Source organism: Antrostomus carolinensis, unplaced genomic scaffold, assembly GCF_000700745.2.
Source record: "Antrostomus carolinensis isolate BGI_N321 unplaced genomic scaffold, ASM70074v2 scaffold28150, whole genome shotgun sequence".
Lineage (NCBI taxonomy): Eukaryota > Metazoa > Chordata > Aves > Caprimulgiformes > Caprimulgidae > Antrostomus > Antrostomus carolinensis.
The window spans coordinates 1-16,609 of NW_010286976.1; the positions used below are offsets into that span (position 1 = coordinate 1).

Genomic DNA, 16,609 nt, shown 5'->3' on the forward strand with positions numbered 1-16,609 from the left:
GGTCCCCACGGACGCACGCAGGCTGCTGCGGGGCCTCAGGCTCCGAGCTGAGGGAGGGGACGCGGGTGGAGCAGCCCCACGGGGCTGAGGTGGCTGTTGAGGGGGGAGAAGGAGTTGCTGGGGCTGTGCCCCCACTGCAGGTGGGGTTTTTGCAGGGGGGTTCATTTAATCCTCAGCTCCGTAGGCTCCTACACGCGGACCCCCTGACTTTGCTTAATACACTTTAACAAGCTCGTGGGTTTTGTTTTTTGGGGTGGTTTTTTTTTTTTTGCAGGAGGGACTTTTTAAAAGGGCTGGAACTGGACGTGTGAAATGGCTGCGAAGGTGTTTGAAAACCTCGGGAAGCTTGGCTTGGGGTTGGCTGTCGCAGGTGGAGTTGTCAATTCTGCTCTTTACAACGGTGAGTGGGAGAAGCCCAACGCTTCCAGTTTATAGCTTTTATTTTTCTTGTCGGTATTTTGGCTGCTCTGTGCTCTTATTGCTAATGGCATCTGGGGAGGGGAGACACGAAGCCTGGCTGGGCTGGTTTATACCTCGTGCATTGCACAAGCAAGAGGATTTGCAGGGTCCTTTCTCTAAAAACCTGCTGCCTTTGTGAGCAGACTGAGGGACCAGGAGTCACAGCTGTGCCTCGTTGCTCTGAATTAATTAATTTCACTGATTTCCTGTAATAAAAAGCTCTAACTCTCCCCAAGAGACCATTTCCCTGGAGAAGGTTTTGGTTGTGTGCAGGTATGACAGATGCAGGTACAACAACAGTGGAGCTGAGCTGAACTTGCTGTTTTCTTTTCTAGTTGATGCAGGTCACAGAGCTGTCATCTTTGATCGATTCCGTGGGGTCCAGGACGCGGTGGTAGGAGAAGGTACCCACTTCCTCATCCCCTGGGTACAGAAACCCATCATTTTCGACTGCCGCTCTCGCCCCCGTAACATTCCCGTCATCACTGGCAGCAAAGGTGAGTGCTTGGACCTGGCAACTGTCAGAAAATCAGATGCTGTGATGACTTCTCTTTTCTGGATGTGGAGATCCCATGTGCTCTGAATCCGGTTTGGCAGAGGCAGGAAGGGTTTGATTTGTCTTTTTAATTACAAAGCAGATTAAGGGAGCCTTTCTTCAGTCCTAGAAGTCATCTCTTTAAACATAAAGTCTCTGCCTTGACATTCCCTGCATCACAAATCTGTAAGGAGGATTTGGATCTCGAGGTACAAGGAGTAGTAAAAATAACTTGTCTGCTGGCAAAAAGAAATCTGGATGTTTATTCTTTCTCCTTGAGTTGCCCTGGAGAGGACAGCTTCTTCAGGAGGTCTCCTGTCCCCTGTGATTTGCCACTAAACTCGTGACTCTCTTCCTCCAGATCTACAGAACGTAAACATCACGTTGCGTATCCTGTTCAGACCAGTGACTGCCCAGTTACCGCGGATTTTCACCAGTATTGGGGAGGATTATGATGAGCGTGTCCTGCCCTCGATCACAACTGAAATCCTCAAGTCTGTTGTGGTAAAGACAGCGTGAGACCTGCTGGGCTCTGCTCAACATCTTTCTTTCCTCTTTTTAGCAGTGAGGGACCTGCTGAGTGTGGGATATGTTGTGCTCCAGGCTCTAGGGCTTCTCTTTCCACCCCCAGGCTCTCATGGGCCATCCAGAAAAGTTAATTGGAGCTACACTAATTGTTTCTTAGTCATTCTGACTGCTTGGCCTGACTTGATTTGTGTTGGATGGTCTCTGGGTGGAAAGAGGTTTCTTCATTACCTGCTCTCAGCTCTTCAGTCGCAGTCAGGAAACTGGGATTTTCACTTCTCTAATCTTAGATTTCAGTTTACTGAAGACCTCTGGTTTTGGAAACATCCCCAGAAGGCTGCTAATTAATTACTGACTGATTTGAGTCCAGTTGTGTGCTTTTGTGTTCAGTGCTCAGCTGGCCAACCTCTCCTCCAGCTGACACTTCAATTCTCAGTCATTTAGTCTTTCTCTCACTTCAAATGCCGGGGCAGCTTGGTGTTTTCTAGCTTTGGGGGAAGAATTGGATTCATTCTGGAGCACATGGGTGCAAAGACAGGCAGGACATGGAGAACTGATCACTGTTTTGATCACTGATCACTTTCTACTCACTGTTTTGAGCTTTCTACTCACTGTTGTCCACCCTGATTTCAGGCTCGCTTTGATGCTGGAGAACTGATCACTCAGAGAGAGCTGGTCTCCAGGCAAGTGAGTGAAGACCTCACAGAGAGAGCAGCAACCTTCGGGCTCATCCTGGATGATGTGTCCTTGGTAAGAGTTTTCTCCCTTTTCAGTTTTTCTCTTTGGACTGTGCCCAGATAAGAACAGTGGAGAAGAGATTCAGTGGATGGCCAGAGAAGGGTGGGCTGGAAGTTTGGACACGTGGACTGTGTTTGTCTGTCTGCAGTTGCACGGGATGTGGTGGTTGTAGCTCGAGTCAGTGTCCCTGGTTTTGTCCCTGGCCCTTCTGTGACCTTGAACAAGCCCTTGAAGGCTGTGCTGTGCTGGCTTTTCGACAGATTTCACTCTTGCAGGGCTTTTGTAGTTAAAATGAAGAGGGAGTGTTTCTGTGGGTGATGGATCAGGCTGGGTGGCGCTTTAGAGAAGGCAGCAGTGCAAATGTAGACTACTCCCAGCCTCTTTTTTATTTTCTATGAAGTATCAGTTATTCTCCTGGCTGTGCAGTCATCTAAGACTATTCAAGGAAGAAGCTCTTCCCTCTGACCTCCCTAGAAACTCTGTAAATTAAATCTGTTGTCATCTGGCTCCTACATGCACCTCTCCCTCTGCCTTTTGGGACTTCCCTCAAAACCCTGCTTAGAGGAAAGGGAAGCGAGCTCTTTGATTTCACTTTGAACATCTAGGAAGTCTTTGCAGGAAGGCGACCTTGTTTCTGCAGAGTATGAGGTTTTGATTCATTGTTTCTGGTGCTTTCTCCTGAGCGTGCTACTGAAGGACATTCACCTTTCCCCTGTCCCATCCCAGGAGCCTGCAGCTGTCCAAATAGCCCGGGCTGAGCATCCCAGTGCATAATGGAGCATGGAAGGTGCTTCCTGTGGGCAGACAGTGGGCTTCTCTGCCCTGGGAGGGGTGAGCTGGCTGCCTCTGCTGGGTGCTCAAGCAAGTGGTGGTGGCAGGAGAACATGGTGTGTCTCTGAAGGTGTTACTGGTGTTACTGGACTGGAGCTGTGCTTGTGGCATCTCCCTTGAGACTTCAAAACTGGATGGGGATGCCCTCTTGTCCCATTTTCTGTTCTTTTTAGGGATACTGGTTTTCCATCTCCATTCCAGTTGCACTGATACAGGCAGGCTGCCTCCCTGCTGGGAGCTGCGTGGGTCGCAGCAGTGCTGCTGTAAACTGTCAGCCTTGTGGACTTTGTTTTGATTTCTGCCCTGCAGACCCATCTGACCTTTGGCAAGGAGTTCACGGAGGCGGTGGAAATGAAGCAAGTGGCCCAGCAAGAAGCAGAGAGAGCCAGATTCATTGTGGAAAAGGTACTTTGTCCTTCTGAGAAACTTGGAAATGGTTTGTGGTATCTCCTTCCTGCTCTAGTTTGCAGTGAACATCTTGTCTGTCCAGGAGACCAGGCAGGTTGAATGCCAGATGTCACTTAAGGTCATAATGCTGACATAGTTCCCAGCTCTGGCACATGATTGTTGGGTAGATAAAGCCCAAGGTCGGTTTTGTTGGGTTTTAGGATCTTTTTTTTTTATTTCTTTTAATATCATGTCACAGTCTTACTGGAGTGTTGAACAGAGATGTCTGCACGGAGGAGGAGAGAGGAAACAGCACCCGGGAGGAACTATCAGAAATGGGGTTCAGGGTTGGGATTTGCAACCCAAGTGATCCTGTTGTTGGTGAATTTTGAGAGGGTGGCAGAAACTTTTCATGGTGTTTGATATCACAGAGGCTTGTGTCCCAAGAGTGATACTGACTCTATCCCTAGCAAAACCCTATCCTAGCAACAACCAGAACAGTTTGCAAGACCACATCATCTCAGATCAACCCAGGATCTCGGTGAGCATCCACAGAAACAATTTTGTGTTCAAGTTACCCCGGTACAGTTGAGAACAAACACCTGCTGAGATTGCAAGAACCTTCAGCTACACCCAAAATTAATCCAGTGGATGCAGTGAAATGCATGTAATCATCCAGGGTAGCAGAACTGCTTATCTGACCTGGTTTTAACTCCACTGAAGTTCTTGAATCTTTCATAGACAATTTTCCACCAGGAGTGCCCGTAGGTGGGTTAATGTTTCATGAGGTTAAGACTGATAAGGCAATTTCAAGATGATTTTTTCAACCTTTTTTCTACAGTAGGCAGTAAAACAGTCTTAGGAATACAGACTTAAAATAAAATCACCTTCTGCCTTAGCTTTCCTACTGGGGAAAAGAACAGTAGGGTGGTGAAGTGGGAATTGATGTTTTAAACAAGACAATAACACCTTATATTTTGCTTTTGTTTTCTCTGTTGTTTATTTCCCTTCTCATCTGTTTAATTTCAGGCTGAGCAGCAGAAGAAAGCAGCTGTCATCTCTGCTGAGGGAGACTCGAAAGCAGCTGAGCTGATTGCCAACTCACTGGCCACTGCAGGAGATGGTTTGATTGAGCTGCGCAAGTTGGAAGCGGCTGAAGACATCGCATACCAGCTCTCACGGTCCCGTAACATCACCTACCTGCCCTCTGGACAGTCTGTGCTCCTCCAGCTGCCACAGTGAACCTGGCTTTACAACCATAGCTAAGCCTGGTCACCTCTACCTACCAGATCAGCCCTTTCCAAAAGAATCTTTGCAATTTCCTCATTGGTAAAAAAAGAGGGAATTAAAATTCAACCCATTTTTTGAATTCTTAATCAAATAAAACTGAACCACTCTTAACAAGAAACCTGCATTCCTCCCAGGTACGATCAGAGCAGTGGCTCCACTGACCGTGTAAGGTTTGAGAATTGCCCCTTTCCAGGCAGTTTGAGCAACAGGAGCAGAGTTTTCATCTGTTCACTCCTGGGTTAAACAAATAACCCAGGTAACTCCCTGAGCACAAGAGTGCTGGATCAATCCTGGTTTCACAGCCGTGCTTCAGTGCCTTTAGGCTGGCTGAGCCAAGGTCGTTACAGACTTACAGGTGGAACAGGGATGCTCAGGGCTCACTTTTCAGTCAAACCAGGCTTTTTTGGTTTTATTTTAAGATGTCAGCTGAGAGTAAGAGGAGATCTCAGCTGTTAGGCTCTGCTGTGCCTGTGTGAACCACTGCACTGATATAGTTGGAGCCGCGGATTGAGTGGATTGTGGCTGGGGGTGAGAACAGCAGAGATTCACTTTATGCAGTAGATAAATTTCAGGCATGGAGGAGAAGATACTTCCTCTGTAGGAAATACTTCTCATGTACATGCCAGCAGTGGGACATCTCCACTTCTCCCCCTGCTGCTGCCACTTGCCCTGTTGCACAGTGTTGGTTCAGTCACCACGGTCAGTAAAAGTGACAGTTGGCCTATTGCAAATGGCACCTGGGACAAAGAAAGGGATGACTCAGTGCTCTGTGGCTCAGGCAGTCTGAGGTGGGCAGAATTCTCTGTTACATCAATGCTCTTTTTATTTAGGGAATCTGAATTATGAGGAGGATGTGATGGGTTTGAGATTATTGTATAACCAGCCTTCAATAAATGTCACTGTCCCAAGCGTAGCAGTGTGTGGGTTGGTTTTTTGTTTGTTTGTTTGTTTTTAATACCTCAGAAGAATAAAGGTTGGGTCAGTGGAGCAAGACACCTCATGGTTGTGCTAGATTATTGGGATAAATTAGCACAGGTAAATAGGTCTTGTTCCTGACAAAAGCTTGAAATAGGATTCTTAGGCTGAATTCCTGCAACAAGGAAAGGCTGAGAGTATCCTTAAGTTATTATGAGGGCTTTTAATTGCCTTCCTTGCACAGGTCACACTGGTGTTTACTGCATGAAAGTACGTTTTTTAGGGTGCTCTTTTGATGGAACACTGTGCTGTGGGAAAGAAATTGTACCAGGCAGAGCCTATGGTGAACTTCAAACCTGTCAGAAGGCACAGTGCTACCTCCATCCTGCAAGCAGGGTGCTCGTACAATGTCTGTTATCCCCGAGTAATGCAGTCTTAGGTGGGTGTCGTCACTCCCCTGAGGATGTTGAGCCCTCAGGAAAGCTGCTGTGACTGGTGGGCTGGTTTTATTGTGGTACAGTCACTCTGGGTTGTTGCCCTTGCCTCTGGCGAAATGGAAAGACTCGCCTGCTCTTTCTGCTGGGCAGGGTACACTCTTGCAGTGATGAGGTGCCTGAGCTTGCAAAATATTTTAAGCAGCTGAGCAGTCAGGTCCATAACTCCCAAATAACTTCCAGACCTCTTCCCCCTCAAGTGCTCTTTATTCTTTTGCTGGTTTACCACTTCAGACACTTCTAAGGAAGCTTCCACTTTTCTCCCAAGGCTCCTTTTAAAGCTCCCTTAGTGTTTCCTGTGTTTCTCTCCATTAGTTTCATGCACCAGGTGTTGGGCTTAAAACAGTGTGTCTGAAATCCCTTCTCAGCTTCTGTGGCTCTGCATTACTTCTCCCTCCAGTTCTGCATTTTCAGTGGAGTGTTTCCTGCTGCTTTTGCTGTTAGTTTCTCTGGAGGAGGTATCTGAGGTTCTAACAGTGGCCCCTGGGTCTGATTAATCACCATTTCCTTTGCTTTTGGGTGTAATTCTTTTTACAAATGTTCCCTGGTTGTTAACTGCTCCTTTACCCTCAGCTCTGCCTCACTTAATGCCTAAAGCTGCCATGAACTCATCAGACTTCAAAGCTGTTCTTGAACCTGTAGCTGTCTTGCTGTGAGCTTGCTGAACCTCTTGTTTATATTGTGTTTATAGCTGCTCCTCAGCCTTGTAGACCATGTGGACCATCCAACTAGCTGGCCAGATGGGAACAGTGACCCTAAAATCAGGATGTGGTTTTGTGTGGGCTGCACAGGGGATCCTGGGTGAGGAAACAGCCTTCTGCTTGCTGCCTGGATGCTGCTCTGAGAGCTGTGCAGCAGTGAGCGAGCACCACCTGGCAGCCTCTGCCAAACTTCTCAGGTTCTGGCAAGATTCCTTGATATAAAAACAAAACCAAAAGTCTAAATTGTGTAGTTAAGGACTGGCCTGCCTGGCCTTCCTGGCTAAGGCTGGACTGAAGAGAGTCAAAGGCTGAACTCAGCTTCCCAGGACGCTGGCCCTTCCCTGGCAGCAGCGTTAGCAGGGTGTGAGCATTCGCTCTCACTGCTCTACCTGTCAGGGCAACAGAAAGAGCTTCGGGCTTGGGTAAGATGAAGGCAGGCTGCCCTTGCTGCTCCAACAAACAAGGTGTCCCCACCCTCTCTGGCATTTCTCACCTTGTTGCTCTTAATAATCCAGGAACAAAAAACTCGCTGGTGAAAAGTGGAGCGCAACCTGAGGTGGAGAAATAAGAGAGAGGGTCAAGGCACGTGGCTTTGTACTGAGGGCAGAGAGAGGAGTTTTGTGGTGCAGGTCCTGGTCTGTCCTCCCAGAGAACCTGTGTCAACCAGTTGATCAAGCCTGTGGTGTCCTGAGACTGTCACCTGCTGCTCTGCTGGCCTAAGGGGACTGGTTCCCAGCTGCAGGGCAGAGCTATTGCAAGGGCCACCTGCTCTTTGTAACTCTTTGTGCATACAAAGGTGCTGGAGATGTTCCAGAAATGGTAGATCTTCCCCTTTCACCTCATCCTTGGAGAGAACAAGAAAGGGGCTGGCTTGTGACCATGTCTGGAGGAGCAACCACTGGCTTGTGACCACATCTGGAGGAGCAACCACTGTCTGTGACATAGTACTCCAAGACCACCATGTGCCACATCTTTTGGATGAGCCGTGATCGCAGGTGGGAGGCAGCTGGATGATGCCACGTGAAGGGAAGTGGAGAAACTTCAGGTTTGTTTCTATGACCAGAAAAGCCAGTGGACCCCTGGTCTGGCTGTCACACCTGGATTCCCTCTGTCTGGAATAAATGGCACAAATCTGATTGATTGAAGAATTTCCTGTGTTGGGCAGTTCTACCACTTCTCCATTGTGTGGACTTTTTTCTGCTTATTAGGGATTTCAGCCAGGCTCAAACTTTTGTTTTGGGGAGCAGAATGCTTTCTGTTGTCAGTTTTTCTTTATTTTTTGCCACCTATTTGTACAAAACACTTTGAATTTAGTGTATTTGATAACTTTTCATCCTTCATCAAATTAGTTTTATATTGGTTTTTCTCTGGAGGAAGGACATGATTGCACGAAACCAGTAACTTCCCCAGCAAGGTTGGATGTGTTACTGGGCTGGAGAAATTGTGCACTTCCCTAAACAACCCTAAGCTAAAATGGACCAAAAATTTACTTGGAGGAAGGTTCTTCCCCAGAGCTCTGCCTGGGTGTTTGCTTGTCAGAATTCAATGCCCTTCTGTCAGCTTCTCCCTCCCCAGAGCTGACTCACACCAGGATCTTTCCATCTTCCCAACAAATTGTTGCACTTAGCACCAAAGTCTTGGAGCCGGGGGGTGTTTTGTGGGTGAGTGATGGAGGCTGTAGCTCTGCTGCTCATCGTGACAGTGTTGGCCAGGAAGGATGTGAAGGACTTTTCATAAGGGCAGTTAATGACAAAACAAGGGGAAATGGGTTTAAGCTGAAAGAGGGGAGGTTTAGATTAGATATTAGGAAGAAATTCTTTGGTGTGAGGGTGATGAGACAGTGTCCCAGGTTGGCCAGAGAAGCTGTGGCTGCTCCTCCCTGGAAGTATTGAAGGCCAGGCTGGATGAGGCTTTGAGCAACCTGGTCTAGTGGAAGGTGTCCCTGCTGATGGCAGGGGGGTTGGAACTGGATGAGCTTTAAGGTCCCTTCCAACTCAAACCATTCTATGATTCTATGACCTTTCTCAGAAAGTAAGAGGAATGGCAAGTGAGGAGCAGTGGAGGTGACAGCCAGGCTGATCTCCCACCAGATGGCAGCAGCAATTGTGTGTGGGAAGGGTAGTGGGGACCAAAGGGTGTCCCTCAGCCTCCCATAGTGTCCTGTTTTCAGGACCTCATTTCATTAACCTTTTTTTTAAATTATTTTTTAAACAGTCAGTTATAGCAAAGCAAACTGATTTTTTTAAGAATATTTATCTTTCCCCCAAACGTTTAAAATCTAGAGGGGATATACAGTTAATTTTAAACATAACCTCAATTTTCATCACATTATTCCTTATTAGAGGCCCTGAAATCCCATAAAGGAGGGTTACTTCTGAATGTTTTAGCAGCATCTGTAAAAATGCATTTTATTTGCTATAGTTTGTAAAGCTGTAAAGTTAAAAAAAGGAAAAAAAAAGGATGGGATTAGCTGGGATGGAGCTGGGTGTCTTTTTAGGAGCTAGAATAGTGATGTGTTTTGCTTTCAGCTGGGATTTGTTACGAGAGAGACACTGAGAACATACAAGTGTTTGCATTTTTGTTGCTGGAAGTGAAGGACTCTGTGTTTTGTCAGTCTAGATCTTTTGCAAGATCTCAGGGGGTGAGGAATATTTAAATTAATAAGTTAAATTGGTATTTGGCTCTGCCAAGGGGCTATTCCATCTCCTGTCCCCCATGGGCAAATGGGGGGTGGTGAGCAATGGCCCTGGGCATCACTTATTACCATATTTTATTCCTATTATTATGCTCATTACTATTTTAATATCATTATTTTTAAAGTTTTCTTTTATTTCCACTATTAAATTGTTCTTCTCTCACCCTATGAGTCTCCTTACCCTTGCCCCCCAATTCTCTCCCCTATCCCCTGCAGGTCGGAGGGGCAGTGGGTGACTGGCTGGGGTGGCAGGTAGCTAAGGGGCAGCCCCGGGCAAACCACACGTTGGCAGCTAGCTAAGGGCCAGCCCAGTGAAACCACCACACGTGGGGACAGGTGAGCAGGGAGGTCACCTTGCCCTGGGCAGAGGACCCAAGGAGTGGATGTGGACAAAGGCAAACACAATAGCACAGTCTCTAGGCCAGGAAGAAAAAGCACAAGCTGGCACACAAGGTGTCTGACAGGCAGTATGAGGGTTCAGTCCCTGGGCCGGGCTGTCCCAGTAAAACCTCTGATGCCCATTTTTGCTCTGCTGAGCATCTCCAGATCCAGGTTTTAACTCCTCCAGCTCAAGGTGCAAATGCCCATCTCCTTTTTTTTTTTTAACCCTAGTCCCAGGGTGGCTTAGCTGTGCAGCCTGGAGCATTCCCCTTTCCCACCTACCAAAGGCTGTCCCTAATTTATTACTAATTCATGGTGGACCGGAACAGAAATGTCTAGGCATGACTTCAGAGATGCAAGTTGGTTTAGTTTGACACTAGAAACCAGCATTGTTTCAGGTCCAGAACATTGGTGTGGTGAATTCATACTGGAGGTAAAAGCTTGGCAGTTTTTTGATCTGAAGCCCTGTAGTTATGTGGCCCCAGAGTGATTAGAATAACAACAGCACAGACTCTTAACTTGTATTTCTCTGAATACAGACCAAAAACTTAAGTTATGGGGACCAGGTTTTGGGCAAATATGTGGGTCATGGGTAATGTTAAGACCTGCTGGGTCCACCAAAGGGCCTGTATGAGGGGGACTGCAGCTCCTTCTGCTGCTAGAACACATCTCCCACTTGAGACTAAAGAGCAGCAGTTGGTTCTCACCTTCACATATCACAGCCCCACAAGCCAAGGTGGAATCACTCTGCCTTGACTGCAAACCTACAGAGAGGTTTAGTTTTGGTGTGGTTTTCTTGTTGTTGTTGTTGTTAGGTTTTTTTTTCTGGGAGACTTTTCCTTACTTCTCCTTCTTTTCCTGCTAGTGGAAGAGCTCAGCTCTGCACCAGCAGCAGCAGCAGCAGCTAGGCCAGCCCACTAGCAACATTCAGACCAGCCAAACAAGCTTTTGTTCATGATAAACAAACAGGAAACTGCCTGATTTCCTCTGTGTGTTCACCCTCTCTTGTGCACACTCTCTCTCTCTATTTAATAGATAACCAGCCTACCTGACATGTGAAGAGGAGACCGAAAGCAACCCCATGGACAGGCATTCTGGAGCAGTTGTCACTTGTAGCGTGGCTGTTGTATTGAAATGGGCATCTGCTCCCCAACAGTCGCTGATGCACCAGAGCTGAAGCCTCTCCAGGTAAGGGAGCTCCCCGTGTTTGTAATAATTTGTACCCTGCAGCCAGCTGGCAGCATGTCTGAAGTGGTTAGAGCAAGGGATGGGGAGGAGTTTCCTTATTGCTTCCTTTGTGCTGTTTATATCCAAGTGGATCAAGCAGAAAATGCCTCTGTCCTGAAACACAGAGGATGTGGAGAGGGGTGTGGGGGGAGAAAGCACTTGTGGAAGCCAGTAGGAAATAATATCCTAAGCCAGGCTGGAGCTCAGCTCAGCGAGAAGATGGGGAGCAATTCTTAGGGCCAAATTTGGTTTAATTATTCCTTGCCTGGCACTAGGGCTGAGATGTTCCTCATAGGCCTGTTTTCCATCAGCAGAACTGAGCTGACTTCAGTCCAGCAAATCTTGACCTAACACCAGTGTATCTCTCAGAGGTAGGTCAGGTTTACTTAGGGATGACTCAACTTTTTGTGCTTTGGTTTTCTACTTGGTGAAGCAGGAGAGGACTGTCCCAGGTAGAGAAGTATCAGGGTGAGTGATGGAGGACATGAAGCGTACTCTAGCTAAGGGGATGTCTAACAAAATGTGGTGTTGTCCTGTTTTTTTCTAGGACAGGGTTATCTTTTAACTACGTGCTCACCCACAGCCATGCTGGTTTCACTTTCCCCACCAAGAGAAAGCAATAAAAAAAACAAATCTATGGGGAAAGCACCTGATGGAGCAGGAATCCAGTTCTTGCTGAGCACATCCCCAGAATGGAGAGGAATTAGAGAGGCTGGGAAGCTCCCATGGGAGGCTGAGCTCAACTGCAGCTGCAAAAACAGCATTTGGGGTTCCCCACACTGGGGATGATCTGGACCGAGTCAGAAACCTGCAGTGAGGTATCCCTGATCTCTGACACGCCAAAGCTGTGCACGAGCATGGGAAATCGTGTCCCAAATTGAGCTGCAGAAGGTGGAGTCAGCAGAAGATGCCAGTTGCAAGACACATTCGTGCCCCCCACACTGGTAGGGGCAGCAAAGCAGGAAGGGCAGGAGGAGGGTAGGAAAGAGCGCGTGCAGGATGCCTCTGAAGCAGTAGGTTAAAAATATTCGAGAGGCAAGAGCAGGAAGGAAGCAGGGGCTGAGCCTGAACAAGGTGAGTCCATCCCAGAGACATTAATTAAACCTGACTCTGATGGGTGTTAAGTCTTGCAGGGCCCCTTCTGCAAAGCTGGTCGAGACAGATCTGTTGAGGTTTTGTTTCTGTCACTTGCAGCATCTTCCTCCCAAGAAGAACTTTTCATGGGTGCTTTTCAAACCCAGAGGGAAGTTTTGATAGAAAAAGCTAAGCTACAAGATTGGGTGTGAATGGAAAAGACTCTAAACCAGTTTGTTCCTCACCAGACAAAGTACATGGACGCTGCTCACACTGCTTTGGTTGGGGTTGATGCTGATCTGAGTAGAGGTGCTCTTAACCCAGGAAGAGAAATGCTATGGTGACTTTTCCATTTACCAACCACCCCAGCACAGATGTTAGAACTTCCCTTATGCAGGCAGGCTGCTGGGGACTCCACCTGAGATTACAGCATAACACCAAAGCTGACAATGAAATGTAAAAACCCAGTTCTCAAGAGTATCCCTCACTCCCATCCTGCTCTTGTCCAACTCTCACATCCCAGAATCTGTATTGTACTGTCTTAAAAAAAAAGGCACAAAACCAAAGCTCCCCAAAGAGACATTTTTTAATTATTTTTTTGTGTGTGGCATGATTTTTATGCAGAGGCTGATGGCTCTGATAATACAGTCATGTTACTCCCAGTATCTCAAAGAAATTTAATAACCCACACAAGGATCTGCCAGGCTTTTCTATATTATACAGAACTTGTTACTGCTGCCCTGCCCAGGATGAGTTCAACCACAAGGCCAAGTAAAACCATGTTGAAACCAGCTGGCCATGCTGTGTCCCTGAAGAGCTGCCCCTCAGCACCCAGGTGCCTGCACTGCAGCATAAAGTACTTGTCAGGGAAGGCTGAGTGTGTCTTTGGGTTGGACTAGATAATCTCCTGAGGTCCCTTCCAACCCCTATGATTAGAAGAGCAGAGTTAAAGCTACTGGTACCACTGGTGGGTACCCCAGTCTGGAGTTCTGCTTTCTCAGGTGTTTACTGCAGGTCAACTCTGCCTGCACCCTGCTGCTCCCAAGGTCTAATCTTGGGCACAAGGAGATGCTGGTGGGTGTTAGCTCTCCTTCATTATTTGGAGGCAGTTAGTCTTTAATTGTGGCCTTACACTGAATTAGTAAAGCACAAGGAAGAATGGGAACAGGAATTTCCTCTGCTTGAACTTCTACTTTGCTCTGTAGAGCCTCAAAGCTCAGTGCCTCTGCACTCAGTGGTCGTGGTTCCCTTATACACTGCAGGGCTTCCTGTGACAAGAGCTAGCAGGAAAAACCCTTTGTTTTCCTTTTGCTTCCTTTCCCATTGCTTGAGAGGATCCTGAATCCTCCAGGATATAGCAGGATACCTAAAAGATAAAGCATTAATCTGAGAGTCAACTGGTTGGGTTGCAGACCAGGTCAGCATGGTGTCAGTGCCCTGTCTGTGCCTCAGTTTCCCTCCTCACCCCTTGGCTTGTTTTCCTTGTGGGGCAGGTCCTGTTCTTTGCAAAATCCTTGAGCTCCAAGGGCCCTTCTTCCTTGGGGAAGGAGAAAGAGTCCCAATTACAACTGCACTCTCACAAGTGTCAAGTCATGCCCAGTTCAGGCTGTTCCCAAAACAGAACTGTTAGGATGTGGAAGCCTCAGCAAAACATCAAGCAGGCAGAGAAGGGCTGCTCTGTGCCAGCCCTGTCACCAGCACCAACAAGCCACCAACAGTCACTGTGGGAGGAGGCAGGTAGGACAGCAGGAAAAGAGCCTGTCTCCTTGTTGGCTGTGGGGAAAAAAGAGGCTAGAAGGGCTGATTCGCTGAGTTTCCCAAGAAATCATCACAGCAGGAGTCTGGATGACCCAGAGAGCCATGGCTGCCTGGGTAAAGCCAAGAACTCTTGTAAACTGGGCCCCATCACACAGCAGCACAGCTCACGTGGGTCTGCAGGCCCCAGACTGGGCAGACAACTCCCTTATTAAAGGGATTCCAGCCCTGGTTTGCTTCCTGAAAGCCACAGAAAATAACCAGAGCAAAGGGCTCAGGGATTGCCCAGGAACACCCAACTTTGCAAACCCAAGAAGCCTGCCCATGCCACAGGGAAATTAACCACTGATAAAAGCAGGAGTTCACCTCTGATTTCCCCCCCCACACAATATTCTGCAGCTGGTGCTAGTGGTTATCCCCACCACAGAGCTACCTGCATCCCAAGAATGCTCTTGCTCATTAAATTTGCTTTCTCAGCAAGCCTAAAACATCTACTCCTCTAGGGAAAAAACCACAGGTGGGTAACACTGTGTTCTGCTGTGTCTGTGGCCCCTGGCCCAAAAAATTTTCATACTTTTTTAGTACTTTTCACCCTGAAAAGTCCTAAGAAAAGGACCAGAAAAAAAGATTTGGTTTCCAGGGGGGACAATGTCACCTACTGCTGTATTGCTGCTACTTCTGGAGTGAGCTGCAAACAAGTGTTTGCTGAAACTGCAGCAGTTTAGGGAGGAAATGAAGATCTGTATCACCTGTCCCTGGCACTGCATGCAAAGCGGGGGGGGGGACATGTGAGGGTATTTCTCACACTGGTTATACTCTAGAGAGAGAATGGAAATGCCAGAGAGAGCCATGGGAGCCACAACATCTTCCTGAGCAGGGAAGAAGATGCAGAAAGTTGCCTCTGGAAGTTATACACCAGCACGAAGGGAAAGCAGAGATGACAGCAAGGAAATCAGAGGGTTGATAAGGATCTGTGGCTGCAAGGCAGGTGTGTGCGAGGGAGCAGATCATGTGCAAGCAGAGATGTGGGGCTGTTGCTGCATTCTGTTTGTTTCCCTTTACCTGCCTGACATGTCTTTTCATGTCAAAAGCGAGATCAAAGAGAAGGATGTAAAGAGCTGAAACAGGCTTCCTTGTGGGAAAAGGGCCGAGTGCCCCAGCCAGCTTCTCAGCTGGATCCCTCCCTGAGAGCAGCATGAGGAGCTGTCACCATCCATGAGCCAAACACCCAGGGAAGAAAGTGTGTGAGTGCAGGGTGCCCTGGGCATTCGGGAGCCAAATCACAGTAAGGCCAGGAAGAGTCACTCTCCTCTGCAGCCACCTCTTCCCTAGGACACAAGCAGGGCCATGAGGACAAGTGCTTTGGTTTCATCATGCCAGAAGCCCTTCAGAGTCCAAGGATATTTGCACTTGATCCCAAATTTATTTCTTTTTTTAAAAAAACCAACCTCTCCCTCTGCAGAATCATGCTGTCCACTGACAAATAATGACTTGACACTTCCTTTTAATCTCCGCATAGTTCTTATTGGGGGAGAGTGAAATAACCCTCACTGACATCATCTGAAGCTGAGGATGCAGAACACCTATGTCAGGAAAGGTCCCTGCAATCCTTCAGCAGCCATTCCAACATGAGGAGAACTCATGCTACAGGCTCAGGGTAAGGAAGCCAGATTAGAAAACCACAGACTGCCTCAGAGAAAAGGAAACAGCAAAACACTCTGAGAGATCAAATGTTCTCCTCATATGCTGGAGAGAGAGATAATGAAGGCCCTGGCCTACTCTTGTTCCATGGAGGGACACCAGCAGTGGCTTTGCCTTTGAGGGTGTTGAAATAGTTGATGGCTTCACTCCTCATCTGTGCTCCTCTGGACAAAAGCACCACTGTTTTCCACCATCCCTCTTTTGAAATCCCACATTTGGAAGTGGGGCTCTGTCACTCATTGCTGTCTTGTTCATTCACCTTCCAAAAGAAAGGTCCTCAGCATTTTTTTCCCCCCCTGCCCTTTTCAAGGCAGGAGATTCACCTACGTGGCATCCTTAACACACACACACACACACACAGACAGTTAACCAAGAGCAGCACCACATCCCCTGACATCCTCTCTTTTTTCCCCTCAAGAAGCTGCATTGCACAAGGGTGTTGGGCTAAGATGGAGCAGTGCCCATGCTCTCAAAGCCCAGGGTCTCCCCGGGCTACCCCTTCCCTCTCCAGCTATACACAAGTCCTAGAAGAAATCAGAACAGCCCAGGGTCTGCTCTGAACTGGACCAGTTAGTAACAGCTCCCATGGGGCTGGTCTGAGCACAGTGCACAGTGTTCTGCTCCTTTCCCATGCCCCCACAGCAGGGGTTGATGGGGCAAAGAAGAAAACTTGGCAACATGGTTCTGATCCCACCATGGGGCTTCCCCAGCCTACGCTGCCCCTTTTATTTGATCATGAACTTTTTGACTCTGAAAGCCCCAAGCCCTGTTCTTGCACAGGGAACTAAAATCTTGGGGTTTATGTTCAATAATCAAGAGTAGGTCAAATACACTGGCATGTAACATTACATTTCAGGGGGGTGAGGGTGTATAGATGTTTTGCAGAACCCCAAATCAAGTT

General features: G+C 47.8%; 1 protein-coding gene across 2 annotated transcripts; it reads left to right on the plus strand.

The window, feature by feature from the left end:
- Positions 1-263: 263 nt before the first annotated feature.
- PHB1 (prohibitin 1) lies at positions 264-4,867 on the plus strand. 2 transcript variants are annotated; one of them, XM_010177969.1, is made up of 6 exons: positions 264-400; positions 795-956; positions 1,356-1,498; positions 2,153-2,269; positions 3,398-3,493; positions 4,505-4,867. In XM_010177969.1, exons 1-6 carry the CDS (start codon positions 313-315, stop codon positions 4,715-4,717), a joined length of 819 nt encoding a protein of 272 aa, XP_010176271.1. In that variant the 5' UTR covers positions 264-312; the 3' UTR covers positions 4,718-4,867. The 2 variants fall into 2 exon arrangements, with proteins under 2 accessions (XP_010176271.1, XP_010176279.1); XM_010177977.1 differs by lacking the exon at positions 3,398-3,493 and having other exon boundaries at positions 270-400; positions 2,153-2,176; positions 4,667-4,717.
- The last annotated feature ends 11,742 nt before the right edge of the window (positions 4,868-16,609 follow it).

Bases quoted from the DNA above. Each gene is read 5' to 3' on its own strand.
- PHB1 (XM_010177969.1), top strand. From the start codon at position 313: ATGGCTGCGAAGGTGTTTGAAAACCTCGGGAAGCTTGGCTTGGGGTTG. The intron at 1,499-2,152 runs GTAAAGACAGCG...CCCTGATTTCAG, and splicing joins AAATCCTCAAGTCTGTTGTG to GCTCGCTTTGATGCTGGAGA. The intron at 3,494-4,504 runs GTACTTTGTCCT...GTTTAATTTCAG, and splicing joins CCAGATTCATTGTGGAAAAG to GCTGAGCAGCAGAAGAAAGC.